The sequence below is a fragment of the Schistocerca americana genome, chromosome 1 (genome assembly GCF_021461395.2).
Source record: "Schistocerca americana isolate TAMUIC-IGC-003095 chromosome 1, iqSchAmer2.1, whole genome shotgun sequence".
In the NCBI taxonomy this organism is placed as follows: Eukaryota; Metazoa; Arthropoda; class Insecta; order Orthoptera; family Acrididae; genus Schistocerca; species Schistocerca americana.
This window is the reverse complement of record NC_060119.1, coordinates 961,350,482-961,378,461: the sequence shown is the minus strand read 5'-3', so window position 1 is coordinate 961,378,461 and position 27,980 is coordinate 961,350,482. Positions and strand designations below refer to the sequence as shown.

The following is a 27,980-nucleotide window of genomic DNA, read 5'->3' as shown; positions in this document are numbered from 1 at the left end:
ATGTTTATATTTTCCCCTTTCGTCAAATAAATTCAGTATATCTTCCGTTACCCAAGGATTTCTACTAGCCCTCGTCTTTTTACCTACTTGATCCTCTGCTTCTTTTACTATTTCATCTCTCAAAGCTACCCATTCTTCTTCTACTGTATTTCTTTCCCCTATTCTTGTCAATCGTTCCCTAATGCTCTACCTGAAACTCTCTTTAACCGCTGGTTCCGTCAGTTTATCCAGGTCTCATCACCTTAGATTCCCACCTTTTTGCAGTTTCATCAGTTTTAATCTACAGTTCGTAACCATTAAACTTGTACTACTGTGGTAGAATTGGGCTTCGTATATATGTTGGCCACACTAATGCGTTCGCTATGCTGTTTGTAGTGGCTTATCCGCATTCCTATTTTTTTATCCATTATTAAACCTACTCCTGCGTTACCCCTATTTGATTTTGTATTTATAACGCTGTATTCACCTGACCTGAAGTCTTGCTCCTCCTGCCACCGAACGTCACTTATTCCCACTACATCTAACTTTAACCTAACCATTTCTCTTTTTAAATTTTCTAACTGCCCGATTAAGGTAAAATTACGGCTGTAGTTTACCTTTGCTTTCAGCCGTTCACAGTACCAGCACAGTAAGGCCGTTTTGGTTAGTGTTACAAGGCCAGATCAGTCAGTCATCCGGACTGTTGTCCCTGCAATTACTGAAAAGGCTGCTGCCCCTCTTCGGGAACCACACGTTTGTCTGGCCTCTCAACAGATACCCCTCCATTGTGGTTGCACCTACGGTACAGCTATTTGTATCGCTGAGGCACGCAAGCCTCCCCTCCAGTGGCAAGGTCCATGGTTCAAGGGGGGGGGGGGGGGGGGAATATTCTTTCCAATCCAAAATCGAATTTAGGAACCGCTACCTGACCAACATGTAACGTAACTGAAATCTTCCTGTATCTCCCGGCGTTTTCCGGGTACACCTCCTCTTCTTCTGAGGCTTGAACAGAGTATTCGCTACTAACAGTCGAATTTTATTGCAGAACTTTATTGGTCTTTCTCCGCTCTCATTCCTAATAGCAAGTCCTTATTCTCCTTTAACCATTCGCTCTAATCCTTCCCCTGCAATTTCATTCCAATGTCCAATAACTGTGAGATTGTCATTCTCCTTTACGTACTGAATTATCTGTCATATACTTTGTCTTTTCATCATCTGCTTACGACGTCGGCATGTATTACTGAGCTATTGTTGTCGGTGTTGGCTTGGTGTCGACTCTGATGAGCACAACACTGCCCCTAAACTGTTCACAATAATACACTTCTCGTTCATAACGAATTCTACTCTCTTTATTCAGTTTTCTGCTGCTTTTAATATTTCACTACACTTGTCTGATTAGAACTCCTTGTCTCTTTCCGTTTCATTTCACTGACATCCATTATATCTATATTGAGCCTTAGCAGTTCCCTTTTCAGATTTTCTAGCTTCCCAAGCACGTTAAAACTTTCGGCGTTCCACTCCCTAAGACTTGAAACGTTATCATTGAGTTGTTATACCGTCTTTCCTCCATTGTCACCTTGATCCTTCGCAGTCCCTGCCCAGAGATCCAAATGGGAAGTAGTCTGGAGAGTGGAGAGATCATCATAAAACTTTCTCATTTACAAGTGCCGTGGATACACCCTATGTGTTTTTCATGCAGTGGTTTCCATTGCCTTTGTACCATCATTCCATTGGTTATTGCCGATTCCTCCACCTTATAGGGACAGTTTCCCGCCCCCAAAAGCAATAAAGTGCCCAGAATCTCAGTCGTCTTTCACTAGACCATTCGCAGAATTTTCATTTCCTATGCTGGAAGTCTTCGGCTGCCATTGGTGATGATTTTTGTTCAAAACTGAAGCAGTGGTGGGGCTCATACCTGCGACGAATGACTCTTTTAATCAACGATGCTACCCCTAGAGCACGGATGCTCCATATCTAATATCAGAATCAGAATTTAAAAGGGCATAGGCTAACTGAAAATCACGATTAGGCAGCGTGGACCGACAACATTTCATCGGAATTTTTAAAATCAGTGGGATATGTCGCAAAAAACACAGATATTCACGTTGGTGTGTGTATTGTATGAACTGACGAGAGTGCCGATACACCACCAGATTTCTCCACACAATTCATAAGATAGAAAAAGGCGACAAATGCCATAATTATCGTTGCAGCTGGTAATGGAAGTAAGACTGAAGAAAAATCAAAACACGTTTGTAGGGTTTGTCGACCTGTAAAATGTGTTCAACAAAGTAAAATCGTGCAGTATGTTCGAAATTGTTAGAAAAGCAGGGGTAAACTACAGGAAAAGACCGGTAATATATAAATACTGGCAATATAGAGGAACTGGTATTATAGAAGGACTGTTAATATACAGTATGTGCAAGAATCGAGAGGGAACAATAAGACTGGACAATCAAGAACAAAGGGCCCAGATTAAAAAAAGTAGACTTGGATATAGTCCCTATTGTTCAATCCATACATTGAAAAAGCAATGATGGAAGTAGAAGTAAAGTTCAAGTGTGAGACTAACATTCAAAGTGAAATGATATCGATAATGACATAGCCAATCTGAGTGAAAATGAAGGAGAATTACAGGATTTGTTGAATGGCATGAAATGTCTAATAGCTACAGAATATGGGTTCAGAGTAAATCGAATGAAGCCAGACGTAATGAGAAGTGCCAGAAATGAAAAATGCAAGAAGCTTAATATCAGAATTGGGGATAAGAAAGCAGACGTATTTATGGAATTCTGTAACCTAGGCAGTAAAATGACCCACGGACGAAGCAAGGACATAAAAGAAAGATTAGCAAAAAGGGCATTCTCAGCCAAAAGAAGTCAACTAATATCAAACACAGGCCTTAATTTGAGGAAGAAATTTTGCAATTCGTTTTCGTCATTTGATAACTTTGCAAGACGGTAAATGACAGCATCATCTGCAAACAATCTAGGAGGGCTACTCAGTTTGTCTCCTGCGCCGTCAATATAGATGAGGAACAACAGAGGGCCATTAACACTTGCCTGGGGAGCGCCGGGTATTACTTCTGTTTTACTCGATGACTTACTTCGAAGTGTGACATTTCTGACAGGAAATCACGAATCCAGTCTCACAACTGAGGCGATATTCCACAGGCACGCAGTTTGTTTAGAAGACGTTCGTGAGGAACGGTGCCGAAAGCCTTCTGGAAATCTAAAAATATGGAATCAATTTGATACCCCCTATCGATACCACTACTTACTTACTGACAGGGGAACCTCTTTGGCGCAATCTCTGGCGCTGTGGCTCAGTGTAGCCACCTTTCATATGCCCTTCCTCCACGGGCCAGAATTTGATGGTAATTTTGCCAGCATTGGTGGAGAAAATACCACCAAATTCGTCCACAAAAATACAGACAAAAATAAAAGATAATATTAATACGTAAATATCACATAATTAGATAAAATTTTGGATTTGCACTGACCTTTCAGTAACCTAATATATAAAATACAGTAAGCAATACAAATTCTTTCATAAATGTGACTTTACATAATAGTTTACACAATACACAAAAAATCAGGTTATACAAATTTTCACATAAAATGCTTTCAATGATTCAAAAAACAAGTAGTTGATAGTTCCAGCAGTAGCACCCAGCAATGGTCAACAGGTGCAAACAGCAAGAAGTAACATCATTTCAGTAAAAACAGTTCCAACAGTGGCACCAAGCAATGTTGAGTAGGTGCAGACACCGACAAGTGACATCATTTCAATAGAAGCAGTTCCATCAGTCGCACCCAGCAATGTTGAACAGGTGCAGACACCAACAAGTGACATTGTGTCAGTAGAAGCAGTTCCATTAGTGACACCCAGCAATGTTGAACAGATGCAGACACCAACAAGTGACATCATTCAGCAGAAGCAGTTCCATTAGTGGCTCCCAGCAATGTTGAACAGGTGCAGACACCAACAAGTGACATTATTTCAGTAGAAACAGTTCCATTAGTGGCACCCAGCAATGTTGAACAAGTGCAGACACCAACAGGTGACATTATTTCAGTAGAAACAGTTCCATCAGTGGCACCCAGTAATGTTGAACAGGTGCAGACACCAACAAGCGACATCATGTCAGTAGAAGCAGTTTCATCAGTGGCACCCAGCGATGTTGAGCAGGTGCAGACACCAACAAGTGACATTATTCAGCAGAAGCAGTTCCATCAGTGGCACCTAGCAATGTTGAACAGTTGCAGACACCAACAAATGACATCATTTCAGTAGAAGCAGTTCCATTAGTGACACCCAGTAATGTTGACAGGTGCAGACACCAACAAGTGACATCATTTCACCAGAAGCAGTCCATCAGTGGCACCCAGAAATGTTGGACAGGTGCAGACACCAACAAGTGACATTTCAGTAGAAGCAGTTCCATCAGTGGCACCCAGCAATGTTGAACAGGTGCAGACACCAACAAGTAACATCATTTCAGTAGAAGCAGTCCATCAGTGGCACCCAGTAATGTTGAACAGGTGCAGACACCAACAAGTGACATCATTTCAGTACAAGCAGTCCATCAGTGGCACCCAGTAATGTTGAACAGGTGCAGACACCAGCAAGTGACATCATTTCAGTAGAAGCAGTCCATCAGTGGCACCCAGTAATGTTGAGCAGGTGCAGACAGCAACAAGTGACATTATTTCAGTAGAAGCAGTTCCATAAGCGGCACCCAGTAATGTTGAACAGGTGCAGACACCAGCAAGTGACATCATTTCAGTAGAAGCAGTCCATCAGTGGCACCCAGTAATGTTGAGCAGGTGCAGACAGCAACAAGTGACATTATTTCAGTAGAAGCAGTTCCATCAGTGGCACCCAGTAATGTTGAGCAGGTGCAGACACCAACAAGTGACATTATTTCAGTAGAAGCAGTTCCATCAGTGGCCCCCAGCAATGTTGAGCAGGTGCAGACAGCAAGAAGTAACATCAATTCAGTAGAAACAGTTCCATCAGTGGCACCCAGCAATGTTGAACAAGTGCAGACAGCAGTCCATAATATTCACTATCACTAATCACACTGTTCATCAGAGTTTATCAGCAGAAAGTAAACATTTCCAAGTGGCACACATCAATGTTGAACAGGTGCAAGCACGAACAACAGTTTGAATGCACACACAATTGCTTTTACAAAATTATTATCAATGCTCTTACACTAAACATACAAATTATAAGAAACACACAAATGATATCAGATAATTGTCATATTAACTATTACAAATGCACAAATATCAGTAAACCTATAATATTTATGGGTGTCAGTGCAAGCCACAACAAACAAGTAAAATAATATTTAGGAGATAGGTCGGTACCAATTATCTGGGATTAGGAAAGGAAAACACACAAAACACACACACTCATCTTTCGTCCACATTAGTGCTACTGTGTAATTGAATAGTGTTAACTGTGTAAATGCAATTCTGCCAAATTTGGTGTTCATCATGTGTATCAAGTAGTAGCGGCACAGTGTATAACAGTCAATAATAGTTAGTCAACGTCATAGTCATCATGTCAAGACCAATGTTTGCCAAGCCAAATCAAATGTACGGTTGCTGAACAACTGTCAGTGTGCCAAGATATGCAATTACTTCCTCTCTCCAAATAAAAGTATGTACTGCTTATTGATCTAACAAAGTGCGTGTAGACAATCTTCCTTCCACTTTAGTGTTCTAGTCTGCCATCTTCATCCTCCTTTTTCCATATAAACCAACAAAAAAAATATGCTCCTCACTTACTTTACCTCTTATCCACCAAAACTCCAATAATCATCAGCATTACATAATCTTAATACTTCAATAGTACCTCTTACGTCGATACACATAAACCTTATCATCAATAGCATTTACCTTACCTCTTGTCCACCAAAACTCCAATAATCATCAACTTCACATAATCTCAATACTTCAACAATACCCCTTACGTCGATACATATTAACCTTAGCACCAATATCATTTTACTTCCATAAGAACTCTTTCCTATAGTCAGTCTCCTCGAACAAATACTAATGCGAACTTCATCATCCCATACAATCCGAAGACACACTGTCAACACACAACCTCTGTGTAATCCATCTGACCCAAATCTTCTACTCATTATGAATTATAAAATATATTTTGGTTACCTTGTCCATCATTAAACAAAAGAAATTCATACATGACTTCTAACAGCCTTTAGTTTGAATAACTCTCAGTAAGTACGAGTACGTAGTATGAAAGATCACATAAGTCTTTGAGTGCATAAATCGTAATATTTCAGAGTGTGTACACCACTTCAAGAATCATGGCAGAAGCAAACATGTGGAGTATTTTTGTGTCAAGTGTCACTTGCTATTTCAATTGCTCACGAAGAATTCAGTGTAATAACTGTCAATGGTCTAAACCTAGTGTTGGTATGTCTTTAGCTTCCTTCCCATTAGCATAAATTTATACAGCTTCCATAAAACCTCCAACTCATTTGACTTCTATAAAGTTTCTTGCACTAATGTCGTTCGTCGAATTATAGCAGTTCATTTTCTTATCTTAAAAATATAAGGCACTGAGCGTAAGCAAAACATGCAATAGCGAGTAAATATACCAGTAGAGAACATAATGCCAACAAGTGGATGCAGCACAATTCCTACAACGAGGCTCTGCCAAGCAAACAATCTATAATTAATACCATTGTGTGACCTAAACTCCATGTTCGTACACAGTATATCAGCATTTCTATATACCAAATTAAAGAATAGTTATGACAACAAAACAGAAATGTGTAAATATGCAATCCATACGCAAAGCAGCAAATATATTTCTTACATAATAAACAGGTCATTAGCATCATATCAGCATAAGCTAATAAATGTTCATATGTAATCTTAACAAGTAAACATGAAGGCGCAAGCAGATAGATCACAAAGTATAACTTACATACATAAGCACAGTCAGCACAATTAATCAGGTGACAATTATAATTTAAATAAATAAGCACAGCAGGCACATAATTAAAAAATATGACATCAGTGAAAAAGCATAGCAGCCAAGCGATGCATAATATACACAAGTAACAACCCTGTTCATTAATCAATCATTGTCAAAATCAGTTAATGTACGCAAGCACGTCGCTTCACAAGTAAATTCATAGTACATGAAATTTAGCACAAAGTCTGAATCACGTAATCGCGCGCAGCAAATTACGTATAAAGTACGTACATAAGTGGAAATATGTTACCTGAAAAATAAACTCAATTAATAGTTACCTTTTTGGTTTATTACTTTTTTCTTCGAAATTACATTCTTCCTGAAATTTTCTCGATAGCAAGTCCTCTTCACGTCGGACACACACAGAATTTACCTGAAGGTTTTAAATATTTTATACAACCGTATCCTGAAAAATACTGAACGTTAATAACATAATTTATCAAGTCACTATGGCTTTATACTGATTTTATTCGGAGAAATTAGACTATGTATTTGTTTACGGCTGTCAGTGCATTCGCACTGAGCGCTCGATGAGCTGTAGGCGTGTGACGTAGGAAGTAATTGTTTGCGGTCAACGACTGCCTTGTGCCGCGCGCAGACTTGACTGTTGCTTTGAGTATGTGCCGCCGCCGGAACGCGGCGCGGTATCCTTATATTCTCTGCATGTTTACATGTAACTGTTGGTTTCTCACAAGTATGTCATTCCACAAAAATTTTAACGTTCGATATATGATGTATTCCCTTAGAGCGCCGAGATTTAAGAGTTTCTACTTCGACAGTGTTATCATGAATAATTTTGCGATCTCTATATGGACCGTCATAAGGCAGAAAAAATTTGCGACACAAGCCTTTTCCTTTGTGAGACAAACGATGAGACTTAATTAACACCTTCTGACCAACTGACAAGATTTTTAGACGACCAGGATGTTAAGCTGATTTCTCTCTTCTAGCAGCCGCAGATGCAATATTTTGCAGAGCCAGGTTGACAACTTTAGAATGCCTTAGTTTCCGTGTAGACGGAAAAGGAACAATTTCAGAAATGCGATTTGTCGGTGCTTTATTTTTTAATATTAATATAGGCGGTAAAGAAGTTGAATCATTAGGGAGTTCATTCAGAATGTTTTGAAAAATATGAAGATACTGATCCCACGTTCTGTGATTCTGATGACAATAAAGACGACACAATTTATTGATTTCCTTCATCCATCTCTCTGAAGCGTTAGATTGAGGGTGAAAGAGTGAGATGAAAATTGGTTTAATCTTACGACGCCTTAGAGTACGAAGCCAAATTTTAGAACGAAACTGTGATCCATTATCTGATATAACCTTATCAACATGACCCACTTCTTTAAGAAAATGTTTGATGAAAGCATTAGATACTGAACGAGCTGTTGCTTTGCGTAAAGGTGTAAAACACACATATTTTGATGTCAATTCCACTGCTACGAAAATGTACGCAAAACCATTAGTAGAACGAACCACTGGGCCAAACAAATCGACTGCAGCCATCTGATTTAATTTCGCTGGAATGATAGGAAGCAACGGTGCTCTGTGAGAAATAGTTGGCGGCTTAGCCGTTTGACATAATTTGCATTTGGCAAGAACAGATCGAATACGTTTCTCCATATTACTGAAGTAGCAATTTTCTCGTAATTTGTGAAAGCATTTTCTGGGACCAAAGTGTGCATAACTGAAATGTGTGTACCAAATCAATTTATCAACCCACTCATCAGGAATACAAACTAACCAAACAGAGTTGTCGACCGATTTTCGTTTAAAATGAATATCATTGCGAACTAAATAATGCTGTATAATCGCTACGCTTTCCTTTTTCCTCCACTTCTCCTTAACGTCCTTCCAGATTGGATCCTTATTTTGCTCCTTAGCGATGTCCTGGAGCGAAGACGAAATAAAATTCTCAAACGCAACACCTTGAATATACATCAAACAATAATGGTTTTCTTTGCAGTCCTCTTCAGCACTTTGTTTCAAACCCATAGGTGCACGTGATAAAGCATCAACAATAATATTTGAAGAACCCTGTATGTAAACAATACTAAAATCAAATTCCTGTAGATACAGCGCCCATCGTGACAATCTGCCGTGAGTTAATTTTGTTGACATAAGAAATTCCAGAGCTCGATGATCGGTGTAAACCTTAGTATGTCTGCCAAACAAAAATGTCCGAAATTTTGTGAAAGCCCAAACAACAGCCAAAGAAGTTCCGTAATCGAATAATTCTTTTCGGATTTAGAGAGAACACGACTTCCAAATGCAATAGTCTTCTGTACTACAAAGCCGTTTTCTTCTATCTCTTGAAATAAATGTGCACCTAGGCCTTTGTATGATGAGTCCGTCGCCAAACAAAAATCTTTAGATAAATCCGGATGTGAAAGATGTGGAGCAGCAACTAAAGCATCACGAAGTTGTTCAAATTCTGACTGAGCTTCCTCATCCCAACACCAATTAGAATTCTTTCCAGATAGTTCACATAAACGAGGTGTGGTCAAATCGTCCAGTCTAACAAAGCGTCTAAGAAAATTACAGACACCAAGGAAACTACGAACATCACGTTTTGTGGTAGGAACAGCATAATTACGAATAGCGTCTAGTTTTTCTGGATCAGGGAGAATACCTTCTTTAGAAATAATGTGACCGAGAAATTTCACCTGAGAACGACCAAATTCAGATTTTTTCAAGTTCACTGTAATGCCAACTCTTGCAAAAATACGTAATAATGTATCCAAAATTTTGTTGTGCTCACTCCAAGAACGTTTAGCAATACGAATATCGTCAACATATGAAGTAATATTGTCACAAAGATAAACAGGTAAAATTTCTTTTAAATTACGAGTAAATGCTGCTGAAGGTACAGTAAGTCCAAACGGTAATTTCCGAAATCACTTTTGGGTAAATTAGTCATATCCGGTTATTCTTTACCGACTCTCTAGATAGTTTGATAGTCGAAGAGTTGTTTTGACAGATGCAAAGAATAGTAAAAGAGTAGGCAGCGGTGCAGAAAACTAAAGGGAAATAGCACCACTACAGCTCGGGGCCCTATGCACGCTACGGCATATATTCACTTAGTGTAGTGAATCCCCTGAGGACATTAATAGCCGCACGTCATTTCCAGTTTGTGACTTAGTGGCCAGTTTCGTGGAAGTGCGTACATAAATTGATCTATCCATGAACATGGATGTATGTCATTCTTAGAATTGCGAAAGATCTTAAATTTCCGAACAGTTAAGAAGTGTTTATAGTCAAAGTTTTCTCCTCTTGGCGACAAAGACCTACCACGACTGTTCCAGTCCGAATGTCGATTATTGTCAAGTTCACGCGCCTGGTGCTCTCTTGTTGCATCCCGTAAATGAAACAAATTATTTTCTTCAAAGCCCTCCGCTATCCGTGATTCTAATTTTCTTCTGCTGTCTTTTCCTACGATTTCGCCTTCACTTTGTTTGACTTGCTTTTGTAATGCCTCAAATTCCCTTTTAACGCGTTCATTAAATTTTCCCTGATTTTCAACATGCTTATTTATGTTGTGGTACTCTTCGGTTTCTGCAAATGGTAATGGAACTGTATCATCCGAATCTCTGTCCCCATTTAAACTAAGACTTGTCAATTTATCTGAAATCTCCTCAACTCTTTCCGATAAGTCACCTATTTTTTCTTTCTGTTTATTTACGTCTTCCGTAAGTGTCGCGACTCGGGTTTCAGTATTGACACATTTGGTAGTTAACTGTTCATATTGTTGTGTTAGGTTATTTAATCTGTCATTTGGTACGGATTCCTCGATTCTCTCAAATATTTCTTCCTTATCGTGTGCACGTTGTAAATATAACTCTGAAAATTTTTGTGCTATCACGCGATCTCTTTCTTCCTGTTCTCTATCCTGTTCCTTTAGTCTAATCTCTACTGCAATTAATCTATTATTGTGAGAATTCAAAATCGGTTGTACTTCTTCTCTAATTTCTTTCTTTAATTCATCTTTCATGTTTTTGAAACATGTCCCTATTCGTGAGTCTAACCGTGTTTCCATTGTTCCCATATCAGTTTCTAACCACGTTGCCAAAGTTCCCATCTGTGTTTTTAATTCAGATCTTGACTGTGTTTCCATTGTTCCCATCTCAGTTCTAATTGTTCCTATTTGTGATCCCAGTGAGTCTAACCGTGTTTCCATTGTTCCCATACCAGTTCTAATTGTTCCTATTTGTGAGTCTAGCCGTGTTTTTAATTCAGATCCCAAATTTAATATTACACCCATCAACTGCTCCATATTAACTGGTTCTATATTCTTTTCGCCCCTAACATTTCCCGCAAAACCAACTTCTTCCGTCAAAGCTGTAAAGCTATCTGTGTTCGATACTATTCCAGAATCTTCTGTCATTAATCTCGTATTCTGAAAATTTTTTGATTGTGAAAAATTTTGAAATGGTTCCGGACTATTTTCCCGACTTATTAAATTGCTTTCAACTTCATTATTCATCATCCTGTTCTCCTGTGTTGGCGAGTTCCCCATGTTAACAATTTCGTCATTCTCACTACTCATCATTTTTGCCTTTTTCATTGATCGCGTAATCATTTACAAAACATACAAAACTCGTCACTATACGAAAATTACACACAATGACACTGTATCTCCAACAGTACCATTCACACGAAATGTTTCCCTCAAACACGATTAACGAACAATTGAAATAATAGCACTAAATAGTCAAACCCGTAGACAAGACAACAAAAATTTAATTCTGCAAAAAAAAATACCATTAGAAGAATGACAATTACCAAATCTACACATGCAATTTGGACTACAATTACTAAACTACAAATTACTACAACAATACTACTGTCTACTATTTTTACAACCAGAAGAACTCCAAGGGACGATCCGAAGTAGCGGTCGCCACGTGCATGGGGGCTTAATTATATAAATGAAAATATTTTTTAATTTCCGTAGCTGTATGTTCGGTTACGCTGTCTCGTAAACGGTTGGCCCTGACTAGTTTTAGTACGCAATCTGACTGCATAGAATAACAACAAAGAATGAAAGAAAATTTCCGTTAACACAATTAATTAATTAAGTCCCCAGCAACTATAACGTACGAAACCAAAGCACAAGTGTAACTGTTCTGTGTGTGGAAGTGTGATTCAAGGTACACATTTGGCACGGTTCTTCTTCAATAAGACAAGAAATTTTAAATACCATTTATACTGAAGCAATAAAAAAATATAAATACTATAATTGCGTAAGAAAACCAGAAATACACTCTAATACAAGAACACAAGGCAGATGCTTTGTTGACTGAACCTGTAATGACGCATTATTTAAGACATTGAAATAATAAAAAGAAAAGGGAATTCTTTTACCTTCATGTATATTGACTAAAAGCACTCTGATCATTACAATATCTGCATTCGAACAACATCTGTTGTCTAGCCCATCAAACGGCTGCATAAAACATGGAACAAGCACTCCCTACTACAACATCTCAACACCGACTCGACTCCTACTACTTCTCAACAAGCACTGACTACTGCTACTTCTCAATAAGCACTGCCAGTGGAGGCAGCGGAATTAAACTCTTTGGCGCAATCTCTGGCGCTGTGGCTCAGTGTAGCCACCTTTCACCTCTCACTGCAGTAGCTTCTCCACCTGTAGTGTTCGATGCAATTCATGACTGTTATCCATAAAAGTTAACTCAAGCAACAGTGAAACCCAGAAAAGATGCCACGGGGTAGAAGTACAGTGTCACAATAACGTTGATTGGTAATCACAGCATGTTCAAAAATTCAGGGATCAAAACTTCTAATTAACATTACGCCTCTCCACACCATAACATCTGGACTACTAAACCGATCATGTTCGGTATTGCTGTAAGAATCAGGAACACATAATGCACATAAGAACACGAATTTAAATGAGATGTAACACCACACCTAAAGTGGACCTGTGACCAAATCGTCACGATTGTACATTATTTTAAGCTGTATTTCTATCTGACGAAAAATTGCGTGCAAATGCATAAAATTTCTTGTCCATCAGTCATTAAAATACTGATACTTCACGACCAGTTCGTCTTATATTTTTTGACATCGAGTGTTAATAATGTTTAAGCATGCCAGATGCGGCCGAAACATTATACTGAGCTACGTAAGGGAGTGGACTGCGTCTTTGGCTCTTGTGTGCAAAAAACGGATCATTCACCAGCCATGTGTGCGTTCGTAATGCTTGGCGTTGACTGTGAAACAGATTTTAACTTTTTCCCTCTCAAACCCTACAGCAATTTGTCGCATTTGGATCATGTATAATCTTCGCAACAACCTTCAGCGTTTCTCTCATTTGAATCGCGTGCACTCTAACTAGATTGTGGTTCGTCAAAACAAAAAAGCTTTCGATTACTGATTCCAAAGCAACTGGTGTGTATAGGAACCTGATTGTGTATTTCAACCACAAAGACAAATGCACTGCCTTTAATACAATACTGCCTAACTTTGAAATGATGGTTATAACCAGCAATACGACAGTTGTTCTGTCCAGGCTAAGGAGAAGAAATGTCAGTGACTGAGCTGATTTAACAATCTGACATTAATGTTAGTGCTATGAAATGCGGTCGCCAACCTCTGTAGGAGCTAATTTACGTTAATAATTCCTGAATTAAAATAAGTTTTTGTAATTAATTTCATTACCCTAATTGCCTTGTCATAGCTGCATCGTCGAGAAAGTGTTAAGCACAATTTACACAATTTCTTCAAGCTTCTGCCAAAATATTTAAAATTAGACGAACCTGACGCTTTCCGGGGTCATTATTGCACTGCCAGCCATGACTCAAAAAGCTTTACAGCGTCATACGTCTGGAAATTCTTGCATACGCGAATACAGAAGTTCAGAGACGATTTAATAGCATGCGAATAAACGCCACACCACTTTAGAAATGTTTCAACGCATCATTCACTGCAATATTAATTTCTACATGTGCAGCCACTCAACGCCTCCTCACACTCCAATGCCTCACTACGCTCTTCTTGGTGTCGCTACTGTTGCAGGCGGCACCACCGAACGCGCCAAGGTCAGCTGTCCAGTCAAAATCCTTGACTCTCTTGGACACATATTTAAATTTGAAGAACCCACCTCTTAAGCTCTTGAAGTAGCGCAGTCATTTTCGTTTATGAAATCAACTTTTCCTTTTTTTTAACCCTTTAATGCATACTGTAGCTGATAAGCTACAGACCTCATTTCTTCGATTTATTCCATATGCAGAAACATTTTCGATCAAATTCGTTATGTAGCTAAGTGTATACACTCCGCTGCAGTTTCTAGTAGTTCTTCATAGCGATCATAGATGGCAGGACGAGCTAAAGCAGTTCGACAGTGAGCTGTGTGGACATACTGCCAAGTGTGTGTTTTGGCAGAAAGTGTGTTTTTGGTGTTTGTGCACTGATTTATGGGTTTGAAAATTACTTTTTCATTTTGAAAACGTAAGTAGATATGGTGTAAACAGTTAATTCGAGTGTCTTTGCGATAGATTTGAAATGAGGCCTGTTTTTGTGTATGTAGCTTATCAGCTACATTTTTCATTTACTGCATTTCAGGCGCTGACGTAAAAATGTCTCGAAAGAGTCAAGAAGAAATGCTTATGGAATGGTTAGAGATTCCACTAAGCAGTGATGACGATCTTGAGTGTTTCTCTGACGATTCCATTCAAGATGAGACATATGTTGCTCCAGAATCTGTCGATTGTGATAGTGACAGTAGTGACGAAGAAAGTCAAGTACCAGTAATTAGGACTGAAGATGTTTCTGGAACAAGACAATCTGATGTTATAATGAAGGAATCGACGTCACAGTTGTCTGATAATGCTCTGAAACTGCCATGCAGCAGCAAAAATGTTACCAAAAACAGCAGGAGTGTGGTTTGGAAAGATAAACAGTTGATTATTCCCGAACTGCAGTCAAAATTTCATGGCAATACTTCGTTACCAGAAGAAGTAATAAACTTAAATACTCCATACCAATTCTTCAAACATATATTTCCATCTAAATTGTTTGATCTAATTGTCGAAGAGTCTCATAGATACAGTGTGCAGTGTAATCCTGATAGACCAATAGATTTATCCTGTGACGACATAAAAAAATTTATAGGCATCTGTCTCGTAATGTCAATAGTTCATGTACCTAATACGAGGGATTACAGGGGAGAAGTCGGGAGGACGACGGTTCAATCCCGTCTCCGGCCATCCTGATTTAGGTTTTCCGTGATTTCCCTAAATCGCTTCAGGCAAATGCCGGGATGGTTCCTTTGAAAGGGCACAGCCGATTTCCTTCCCCATCCTTCCCTCACCCGAGCTTGCGCTCCGTCTCTAATGACCTGGATGTCGACGGGACGTTAAACACTACTCTCCTCCTCCTCCTCCTCCAGGGGAGAAGTTACTGGTACTCATCTGATCAAGACAACAATGACAGTGAATCAGTATGAGCAAATACGTAAGTTTCTTCACTTCAATGACAACAGTGCAATGATACCCAGGGGTGAAAAAGGTCATGATAGACTCTTCAAGATAAGACCCATAATAGAATTGATGAGATCTCGGTTTCAAACAATACCTGTTGAGGAGTGTGTTTCTGTTGATGAACATATATGTTCAACAAAGGCTAGAAGTTATTTGAAACAATACATGCCAAACAAGCCTCATAAATATGGATACAAATTATTTGTTATTAGTGGCATATCTGGTTATGCCTACGATTTTGAGATTTTCACTGGAGATGAAAATGAACCAGAAAAAAGAGTGACTGGGGAGGAAGACTTGGGAGCAAGTGCAAATGTTGTAGTTCGACTCAGTAGGATACTACCAAGAAATATGAACCACAAACTGTACTGTGACAATTATTACACAAGTCTGCCACTGCTTGTATGGTTACATAAACAAGGAATTTACTCACTTGGGACAGTCAGAAGAAACAGAGTGCCAGACTGCAAGCTCCCTTCAGAAGCTGAGCTGAAGGAAATGGCACGAGGTGCATCAGTAGAGCGCGTCGTAACAGTGGATGGTGTCGACATATCAAATGTAGTGTGGAAAGATAACAAGAGTGTGATGTTGCTTTCTACACTTGCTGGACAGCAGCCTATTCATGAAGCAGGGAGGTATGACAAAAAAACAAAGTCAAGAATAACAATACCTTGTCCACAAATAATTAAGCTCTACAATAAACATATGGGAGGTGTTGACCTTCTTGACAGCATAATGGGTCGACATAAAATTCTTGTGAAAAGTCGAAAATGGTATATAAGATTGTTTTACCATCTCCTGGACATGGGAGTAGTCAATTCCTGGCTGTTGTATAGGAGAGTAGCAGAAACCAAAGGGATTAGGAGAACTATGAAACTCTCCGAATTTCGAATGGAAATTGCTCACTGTTTGTGTCGCTCAGGTCAAACTTCATCAAAACGTGGAAGGCCAAGTAATGAACTCGATAACCAAATACAAGCTAAGAAGACAAAGGGGCCCACAGCACATGTACCTCCAGAAGATGTAAGGCTGGATCAAGTAGGTCACCTGCCTTCGTACTTGCAAGTGAGACAGAGGTGCAAAATGCCAGGAAGCAAGGGATTTTCCTGGGTTCAGTGTAATAAATGTGCAGTTGCATTGTGTTTGCACAAACAAAAGAACTGTTTTCAAACTTTTCATGTAAAGTGATTATCACATGCTTGGGTACAAACCTGTTGGAACTAGATACCTTATTGTTCATATATAAAAGTGTATAAAATATACAATAAATGCTCAATATTTACAACATTAATGTCCTATTTATTATTTTAGGATTTTTCCCTTCCTATACAAAGTATTTAATCATAATCAACAATTAAATTACGAGAGATTTGGTCAAAATTGAGGGAGCAAAATAAGCACATTTATTGTGGCTCGTAAGGTGTTAACTCAAAATGTAGCTGATCAGCTACAAAGCGATTTTCAACAATAGTGCTTTGTTAATTTAATTTAAAAAAATTTTCAATATTTTTTTCGAAATGTAGGCACTATAAACTAAACATGGTAATTTTTACAGCTTGAAATAAAAAATCATGCATTTAAGGGTTAAAGTATTACATATGTAAAATTACACATTCCATAAGTTATAAAGGCATCTGCATATCAAACATACCCATATCGATATTAATCGATCTACAGTTGCATCGAAAATATTTTTAAAAATGTATTATTTAATTTGTTTAGTATAGTTGTTCTGTTATACACCTCAGATGTACTGAATTGTGTCTGTTTCACGTCACTGTAACGTGCATTTATTATTCATTTCCAGTGGTACATTACAGAAAATATGAATACAGCCAAACATGAAAGCCATAGTCAAAGAAATCACAGCTGAACTTTACCTCGTTAATTAGTGTTTTCAGTCCAGTAATTTTTCCATTAATATCGGATAATTTTGTTTGTATCAACATGAAAAGAGCATATAACATAGAGCATATAGCATACTTTAGTCATTTATTACCATATATTTTCAAACTGTGATACACATAAATCAATTTCAAATCAATAATAATTTTAAAAAAATTTAAAAAAATAATTATTTGGCAGCTCCATCAACTCATTTTTCCATTACACTTTTCGGTAATATTAATATTTTCTTAAATATAAAAGTAATTAAAGACTTCACCCATGTCGTTGGATTATTATTTAGAGTTTTGGTAATTTTAAAAGTGAATGTAGTTAATAGCATCGTAGTATAGCATAAGCAGCAGTTCACTAAAACTGAAGGTACTCCTGTCATCAGGAAAAGAATAACAATTTATCGTCCAACTTGAGGTAGTTTATGCTTGGTTGTTACTACAACTGCTGCATTCAATGCAACTCCATCTTGAGCTTCGTATATACTTTGCGCATACATTACAATTCGTGAGTGTAAATAAAATTCTGTGATAACGCATTTGTAGATGTCATTTAGTCTGAAATCCCTTCGCGCTAACTGGGTGGAGATAACAAATGGTGAGTATTAAGAAATTTTTGCGTGGATTGACATTTTTGCTCTTGTGGATGTTCAAGACGGATCTTGACCTGTGCATACAGCAGTCATAGTGTACGACAGTAGAACTTTGTCACGACACTGATGTGCTCTACATCCACATGTACGTTATTATCCTGCAATTCACAATTAAGTGCTTGGAAGAGGCTGTTGCGCACGATGACATCATAGTTTTCAAGATTCTAATAACCACTTGGAACTTAGGTAGGATTAGTACTCATCAGTTACAAGCTTTACAAAAGATAAAGATAAAAGACATCAGAATTATCTCGAGACCAAGGTGAATGCCTCATACATTAATGCAAGTCCCACGCTGATGTATCTGTTGTTGTACTCCGTACAAAGTGATTCAGTCATGTCTGGGTTCTCCTCATTTGGAGATAAGACGTTTGTGTTCCGAATATCTCGCGTATTTCAATCAGTTTGTCCTGCGCTGAGAAAGACTGGACTTTTGAGAAAAACGCAAAACCAAGTTCCTAGTCTCCTACCATTCTTCACATTTTGTGAATAAAAAGAAAGCGAAATAAGTTATTTAATCAAGAAAGCAAAGTCTCAGTGGTGCTATAAGTTGGCTCTTCTTGGCACAATCTCCGAGCCTGGAAGGTCGACGTAATTGTCTGCTTGGGTCGTTAGGAACTTGTTCCCTTCTGTCAGGAACTGACCCGGAAATGCATAACGTACTGTAAAACAAAACTAATTATGATTCACTGTTTTTCAAGAAACTATCAGTGACAGAGGTTGTAACCAGGCCTTTTACAGTTTCCACCCAATGAGGTAAAATAAGGAAAGCGGATATAAGATACACTGAGGCACTTCCTGGACACAATGAGATCGAAAAGGAAGACAAAAATATTTAGTGAAATTGCAGTAAGTCTCGCCTGCTGTTTGCAGTCGCAGTCGATAGCCAAAACCTTCAAAACGATATTCGATTGTGTTAAACATTTTGGTCGTCATTCATGATGTTAACTGATGTATTTTTTATTTTTTGTCAGTTACATACCACCTTAAGACGATACATTTGCACTTTATAGTAAAAACATTTACTATAAGAGACTTCTACGTGTCAGCGAAGTAACTTCGAAATCAATTCCGTAAAATCTTACTGTAAGTACGTGATATTAATAGGAGTCACCCTGTTTTAAATTTTACTAAAGGAACCAGTGTGTTTAAGGTATCGTGTACAGAACGTCTTCTTCCACAATATCTGTAGGCGAATTTGAAAATATAAAATTTAGCTGCTAACTATGGCATACGTAAAGTAAAACGAAACTGAAAAAGCAATAGTAAAGCTATTATGCTAAACTGCATCTAAGAATGTCTATGAGGATCCGTCATCACAGCTTGTGCGTCGAAATATAACATAACCGCAAGTAAGTGAGACGCTTTTTGCTTAATTCTGCTGCTCAAAAGGCTTGTAATTCAAATGGCCTGATTGCTGGTAGAAATAATCAAATAAGTCGAAGTCCCCAGCTCTTACATAAAAGTAGCATTTAGAATTCTTTTGTAGCGGTTGTTAATTGTAATGTAAGTAATCTCGACATTGCTATTATCTGTCGTACAGCATAAACAAGTTTTACTTTTTTAAAGCAAAAGATATTATATTGGTCTGAGACTTTTGTAAATAAAATGAGTTTTGAAGTATGCAATTAGAAATCGAATTCCTGTCCTGGAAACGGTCCTTACGTAACACTAGCGACTTACAAAATCAGCAATATACCGATAATACTACTACTGTGAAAAGATTTTAATTTTGATGTGTGCCTGTTTGTAAAGTAAAGGTATCGGACTGTTTTCCATTCCTCTAAGGACAGAGAGAGAAGTAATGGCAGAACAAGCTGGAATCAAACCAGGATTCTATTAGTAAGAAATAATTATGTAAAAGGAAATGGTCGCGAGCCTAGTTACGGCTTTGTACCAAGTACTGGGAATGACTTTACTTGATACAGAAATTTAGTTTTACAAATAAGGTACATGACAGTAGCGCAACTGAGCAGTTTATTTAATAGTGGTTTGACATGAACAATCCAGAAGAAATATCAAACTTTTGGCAACAGATGGTTATAGTAGGAAGTAAATGATAACTATGGGTAAATGTTTACTAATGGTGAAGCAGTACTACCTTGGACAAGACGTTATTTTATCAGCTTAATTATTGGAAAATGCTGCCACTGAAATGATTTCACGTAATTATGTTCTCTATTCAGATTAGTATTTGTTTGCTCAAAGGAGCACTCACTACTTCACACTTCATAGCTGAAACATCTACATCTACCATCTACATACATACTCCGCAATCCACCATACGGTGCGTGGCGGAGGGTACATCGTACCACAACTAGCATCTTCTCTCCCTGTTCCACTCCCAAACAGAACGATGGAAAAATGACTGCCTATATGCCTCTGTACGAGCCCTAATCTCTCTTATCCTATCTTTGTGGTCTTTCCGCGAAATGTAAGTAGGCGGCAGTAAAATCGTACTGCAGTCAGCCTCAAATGCTGGTTCTCTAAATTTTTTCAGTAGCGATTCACGAAAAGAACGCCTCCCTTCCCCTAGAGACTCCCACCCGAGTTCCTGAAGCATGATGATCAAACCTACCAGTAACAAATCTAGCAGCCCGCCTCTGAATTGCTTCTATGTCCTCCCTCAATCCGACCTGATAGGGATCCCATACGCTCGAGCAGTACTCAAGAATAGGTCGTATTAGTGTTTTATAAGTGGTTTCCTTTACAGATGAACATGTGGTCCCGAGGTCTGTTATACTTTCTGCAGTGACAGGCAGTTGCCAGGTACTTATTATAGCACACCCACAGGCTATAAGTGTGGAAGTTGGACTACTTTAGTACTGCTGTTGTAATATATATTCCATAACTAGCTCATTATTTGGCATGGAGACTCAGAAAGTATTCTATAAACTGACTCAGATAAAAAGTGAATATTTTAGTCGCTGCACAATATGGGAAACACTTCTAATTATATATATATAAAGGAAATATATTGGTACTTACAAAAACCTGTTTAATAGTTATCCCTTGTTCTGGCCCTCCATTATTTTAGCTAGTAAACAGACCCAGTTTTGTTCACATAACTTTAATACTGTTTTGGAATTTCAATAAGAACAACAATTAAACAAAACAACTTTGTTACATCAAAGAGCACTGACAAAGAGGTTCGACAAGTACCGGTATATGTAATATCTATAATAGTTTTACTGGACCATTGCAGTGATGAAGTTGGAGTCGACGTTGTCTGCCATAATATTTGAGAATGCCACGACTAACACGCATCTGCATTTCCTCTGGATGGAACTCTTCCTCATCTCAATGAGTAACGCACTGCGACCATTGCAGCATTCGCTTCACTCCGATTGATAGGATGGCTAACGATGAACACATTCACAATGTCTCGCTCATTTCAAGCGTATCTCATTGTGTCTCACTTCTCAACTGTATGGTTGTGCGGTGAGCGTTAACAGTGAATTTTTCAAGCGGAGAATACTTTATCACTATTGCAGATAACACAGATTCACATCTAGGTTTCATTGTCGTTACTATTTAGAGTAATGGCTAAACGGTGGTTGTTTCGAAAAAATTTCGAATATAAATCAAAACACACCTTGGCAGAGACGACAGAAAATAGGTGGGTGTATTTATTAAATCTGCAAGTGAAGAACAAAGAACATCCGAATCAGGGATATCTAATGAAAAGGAGTCATTAATGAAAATATTCTCTGGAAATTAACAACGTAAATCTTAAGTAAAGACGAAATCATAAAGGAAACAGTTTGATATCTCGACTTGCGTGGATTACCTGAGATTGTATACATTTAATGACTTTGATGATTGTTACGTGCACAACAGACAATTAGCGTGTTTTACTAAACAAGCATTGAAGTAAGTGACGAAGCAAGGATTAACCGGATGTTTACGGTTGTAAACCTGTTTTGTCCCCTTTATAAAGCATTAATGTATATATCACGTCGTTGGAGCAGACTGATCTTACGAAACTGGATCAGAGGTGGAGTTACGTTGGCTATCAACGAAATTTGGGGTTTGCAGTCACAAAGAATGCCGTAAGATTTACAGTTGTAAGGTTCTCATACGTTTTCTGCTATTGTAAACAACTCACCTTTACTGTTCTGGGACAAAGATGAATAAGTGAATTGCAGGAGTAGTAAACAAGATCATTGACTCTGCACTTAGTTTTATCTGTGCTTGACTTGTTACTCAGTCAGTTGTGCAGCACTGGGGTTTTCTTATTTGAGGCACAGTAGCGTGCAGTTGAGGTTTTCATAGTATGAGATATTTTCTTTGTATCTGGGAGAATAATTTATTATGGAGATAAAAAGACGAAATTTAATAGTCTGTTGGTCTTATACTGATGCCTATTTTTGAGGAATTTTACAGGTACGTTTGTAATTTTTGTAATGAGTGAATTTTGTAATTTTTAGAGTCTTCTTATGCTAGTACAAGTCTTTAAGTCTATAATCAGACTCTGATTTTTGACTCTGATTTTTCAAAAATGATTTTCTTCAAGATAAAACTCACCTGCATAATTTGAAGTAAATGTATGCGAAATGGATAGGAAGGGACAAAGACAATATATTCAAATGGCCAAGCATGTTACGATACTATTACCACACGAAGCCGCAGATTGTTTGTGACAAAAAGTATTTATAGTAGATTATTTATCTTTAGTTGCTGCAATTGCAGATTTGTATTTGCTTTCGAGAATATCAGTACTACAGGCACTAAAACAGCATTCAAAGCAATATGTAAAGCACTTTCATCTCACGGCAGATCTCTCCTTGCATTCTTGTGCAGACAGTGTGTCGTCTGGATCGTCAGCAAGTACATCAATTTTCAGTGAACGCTATTTGTTAATTTTCAAACAGTTATTTTCTTCCGAGTGGAGCAGTAATTTGCCTTTTTTTTTTTTTTGTGGATATCCTTGAGCTAACACTGCACTTCATATTACGCGTCATTCATAATGTGCTTCGCTCCTGAGTTTTACTTATATTATTTTCATTGAGCAAACAAATAGTTTCTTTTGCCTTTCAGTTACATTCATTTTCTTTATTTCAAATTTCATATTTCATGAAGTTTAAAGCTTTATTTCTCGACACTGTTCACATGCGCAACACGGGGCCAACCAACAGTCAGCTTTGCTCAGCAACAGAATACGATACCTAAAGTACTTGCTACATGAGGAGAATATTTTTTTTAATGAATGTATTCAGTTCTCTTTTAGACAGAGAATATTTTGTAGAAGGCTTACATGGTTAAAAAAAATTGAGACTGCCATGGATATCCACAACCAAGAAACGTAATGCTTCTAACATATGCAAATTACAGAAAAGAATAATGCAGTCTTAAGAACGTCTCACGGAACTTAATTTGCTGAATGGTTCATTAAAAAAGATAATAGAACGAAAATTCTAGGCGTGGGAGAACTATCATAAAAATGGACAGCCTCATGTTAGAGATGTATGTGAAATGGATAGGAAGGGACAAAGACAATATATTCACATGGCCAAGCATGTTACGATACTATGACTAATAATACGTTGAGATGAAAACAGTAATGAGATGTCGGACATCATTTGTCCTCGTAGTGCACAATGTCGACTTGTAATGGACTCAACAAATCTTTGGAATGGAATCTTCAGATTTGTTTTCTTGTAGTTGCCCCCCCCCCCCTCCATGAACCATGGACCTTGCGTTGGTGGGGACGCTTGCGTGCCTCAGCGATACAGATAGCCGTACCGCAGGTGCAACCACAACGGAGGGGTATCTGTTGAGACGCCAGACAAACGTGTGGTTCCTGAAGAGGGGCAGCAGCCTTTTCAGCAGTTGCAGGGGCAACAGTCTGGATGATTGACTGATCTCGCCTTGTAACACTAACCAAAACGGCCTTGCTGTGCTGGCACTGCGAACGGTTGAAAGCAAGGGGAAACTACAGCCGTAATTTTTCCCAAGGGCATGCAGCTTTACTGTGTGGTTAATGATGATGGCGTCCCCTTGGGTAAAATATTCCGGAGGTAAAATAGTCCCCCATTCGGATCTCCGGGCAAGGACTACTCAGGAGGACGTCGTTATCAGGAGAAAGAAAACTGGCGTTCTACGGATCGGAGTGTGGAATGTCAGATCCCCTAAATCGGGCAGGTAGGTTAGAAAATTTAAAAAGAGAAATGGATAGGTTAAAGTTAGATATAGTGGGAATTAGTGAAGTTCGGTGGCAGGAGGAACAAGACTTTTGGTCAGGCGAATACAGGGTTACAAATACAAAGCCAAATAGGGGTAATGCAGGAGTAGGTTTAATAATGAATAAAAAAATAGGAATGCAGGAAAGCTTCTACAAACAGCATAGTGAACGCATTATTGTGGCCAAGATAGACACGAAGCCCACGCCTACTACAGTAGTACAAGTTTACATGCCAACTAGCTCTGCAGATGACGAAGTAATTGAAGAAATGTATCATGAAATAAAAGAAATTAATCAGATAGAGAAAGGAGACGAAAATTTAATATTCATGGGTGACTGGAATTCGGTAGTAGGAAAAGGGAGAGAAGGAATCGTAGTAGGTGAATATGGATTGGGGTAAGAAATGAAAGAGGGAGCCGCCTGGTAGAATTTTGCACAGAGCACAACTTAATCATAGTTAACACTTGGTTCAAGAATCATAAAAGAAGATTGTATACATGGAAGAACCCTGGAGATACTGACAGCTTTCAGATAGATTATATAATGGTAAGACAGAGATTTAGGAACCAGGTTTTAAATTGTAAGACATTTCCAGGGGAAGATGTGGACTCAGACCACAATCTATTGGTTATGAACTGTAGATTAAAACTGAAGAAACTGCAAAAAGGTGGGAATTTAAGGAGATGGGAGCTGGATAAACTGACTAAACCAGAGGTTGTACAGAGTTTCAGGGAGAGGATAAGGGAACAATTGACAGGAATGGGGGAAAGTAGTATAGTAAAAGAAGTATGGGTAGCTTTGAGGGATGAAGTAGTGAAGGCAGCAGAGGATCAAGTAGGTAAAAAGACGAGGGCTAGCAGAAATCCTTGGGTAACAGAAGAGATATTGATGAAAGGAGAAAATATAAAAATGCAGTAAATGAAGCAGGCAAAAAGGAATACAAACGTCTCAGAAATGAAATCGACAGGAAGTGCAAAATGGCAAAGCACGGAAAGCTAGAGGACAAATGTAAGGATGTAGAGACTTATCTCACTGGGGGTAAGATAGATACTGCCTACAGGAAAATTGAAGAGACCGTTGGAGAAAAGAGAACCACTTGTATGAATATCAAGAGCTCAGATGGAAACCCAGTTCTAAGCAAAGAAGGGAAAGCAGAAAGGTGGAAGGAGTATATAGAGGGTCTTTACAAGGGCGATGTACGTGAAGACAATATTATGGAAGTGGAAAAGGATGTAGATGATGGTGAAATGGGAGATATGATACTGCGTGAAGAGTTTGACAGAGCACTAAAAGACCTGAGTCGAAACAAGGCCCCGGGAGTAGATAACATTCCATTAGAACTACTGACAGCCTTGGGAGAGCCAGTCCTGACAAAACTCTTCCATCTGGTGAGCAAGATGTATGAGACAGGCGAAATTCCCTCAGACTTCAAGAAGAATATAATAATTCCAATCCCAAAGGAAACAGGTGTTGACAGATGTGAACATAATCGAACTATCAGTTTAATTAGTGACGGTTGCAAAATAATAAAACGAATTCTTTACAGACGGATGGAAATAATTAGTAGAAGCCGACCTCGGGGAAGATCAGTTTGGATTCCGTAGAAATATTGGAACACGTGAGGCAACACTGACCCTACGACTTATCTTAGAAGGTAGATTAAGGAAAGGCAAACCTACGTTTCTAGCATTTGTAGACTTAGAGAAAGCTTTTGACAATGTTGACTGGAATACTCTGTTTCAAATTCTGAAGGTGGCAGGGGTAAAATACAGGGAGCGAAAGGCTATTTACAATTTGTATAAAAAACCAGATGGCAGTTATAAGAGTCGAGGGACACGAAAGGGAAGCAGTGGTTTGGAAGGGAGTGAAACAGGGTTGCAGCCTCTCCCCGATGTTATTCAATCTGTATATTGGGCAAGCAGTAAAGGAAACAAAAGAAAAATTCGGAGTAGGAATTAAAATGCATGGAGAAGAAATAAAAACTTTGAGGTTAGCCGATGACATTGTAATTCTGTCAGAGACAGCAAAGAACTTGGAAATGCAGTTGAATGGAATGTACAGTGTCTTGAAAGGAGGATATAAGATGAACATCAACAAAAGCAAAACCAGGATAATGGAATGTAGTCGAATTAAGTCGGGTGATGCTGAGGGAATTAGATTAGGAAATGAGACACTTAAAGTAGTAAAGGAGTTTTGCTATTTGGGGAGCAAAATAACTGATGATTGTCGAAGTAGAGAGAACATAAAGTGTAGACTGGCAATAGCAAGGAAAGCGTTTCTGAAGAAGAGAAATTTGTTAACATAGAATATAGATTTAAGTGTCAGGAAGTCGTTTCTGAAAGTATTTGTATGGAGTGTAGCCATGTATTTCGTGAAACATAGACGATAAGTAGTTTGGACAAGAAGAGAATAGAAGCTTTCGAAATCTGGTGCTACAGAAGAATGCTGAAGATTAGATGGGTAGATCACGTAACTAATGAGGAGGTATTGAATAGGATTGGGGAGGAGTTTGCGGCACAACTTGACTAGTAGAAGGGATCGATTGGTAGGACATGTTCTGAGGCATCAAGGGATCACCAATTTAGTATTGGAGGGCAGCGTGGAGGGTAAAAATCGTAGAGGGAGACCAAGAGATGAATACACCAAGCAGATTCAGAAAGATGTAGGTTGCAGTAGGTACTGGGAGATGAAGAAGCTTGCGCAGGATAGAGTAGCATGGAGAGCTGCATCAAACCAATCTCAGGACTGAAGACCACAGCAACAACAGCAACAGTTTGAGTAATTAGTGTAGATATTTTTTATTGCTACTGCGTAACTGTAGATATGGTTCAGATGGCTCTGAGCACTATGGGACTACTGAGGTCATCAGTCCCCTAGAACTTAGAACTACTTAAACCTAACTAACCTAAGGACATCACACACATCCATGCCAGATGCAGGATTCAAACTTGCGACGGTAGCGGTCTCGCGGTTGCAGACTGTAGCGCCTAGAACCCCACGCTCTCCGGCCGGCAACTGTAGAGAGAATTTACTTTTTAGTTGTAGTTTTTCATTGTTGTGGTGTAAAACAGTTGTGGCATGCATGTACATTTGCACCAAGTATTTCGCAGCCACACTTCCAATTAATTGGATATTATTTTCAATGCTATTTTAATGTGTTTTCTCTTTTAGCTCTTCAAATTGTGCTTTTCTGTGCAATCGTGTGAAATATTGTGACAATTATGGCGTGTGAAAAACGTAACACTAGGCTGCAATGTAACATGAGATATGACAGTGAAAACGAGAGTAGGGTGTTAGCGCCACCGTGTAACCAATTAACAAATATTCAGAATGGTAATTTGGTAACTGTGCATAGGGAAATGGACCAGGCAATAAATAATGGTGTAGACAGTGAAACAATTTGTGAACAGGGAAGCATTGTTGTTCGATCGGTCGGTAACAGCTAACCTCAGGAATCCGAAATGACAGGACAAAATTTTGCAAATACCGTAGATTCAGGTTTTGCGTCCTCACGGTGTTCTCAATTAAGTCAAGACACATTTTCCACTTTTCAAAATACGAATGCTGCCGGTGCAAATGCACTGCCGATAGGCACAAAGGAACGTGTTCCAGACACTAACACATTATTATTGCAATTATTGCAACAAATGGAACAAAATAATAAACAATCACAGCAACGAATGGAACAAAATGAGAAACAAATTAAAGAAACACTTCAACAAACACGTGAAGGTTTAAC

At 38.5% G+C, this 27,980-nt stretch overlaps 1 protein-coding gene across 1 annotated transcript in view; it reads left to right on the top strand.

Moving 5' to 3' along the window:
- The first annotated feature begins 15,455 nt into the window (after positions 1-15,455).
- The window catches only part of LOC124595570 (piggyBac transposable element-derived protein 2-like), a 33,209-nt gene continuing 20,684 nt past the window's right edge, over positions 15,456-27,980 (top strand). Inside the window, exon 1 of the mRNA XM_047134360.1 lies at positions 15,456-16,547. Within this exon, the coding sequence (XP_046990316.1) occupies positions 15,456-16,547 (1,092 nt within the window). The remainder of the gene's footprint in view (positions 16,548-27,980) is intronic.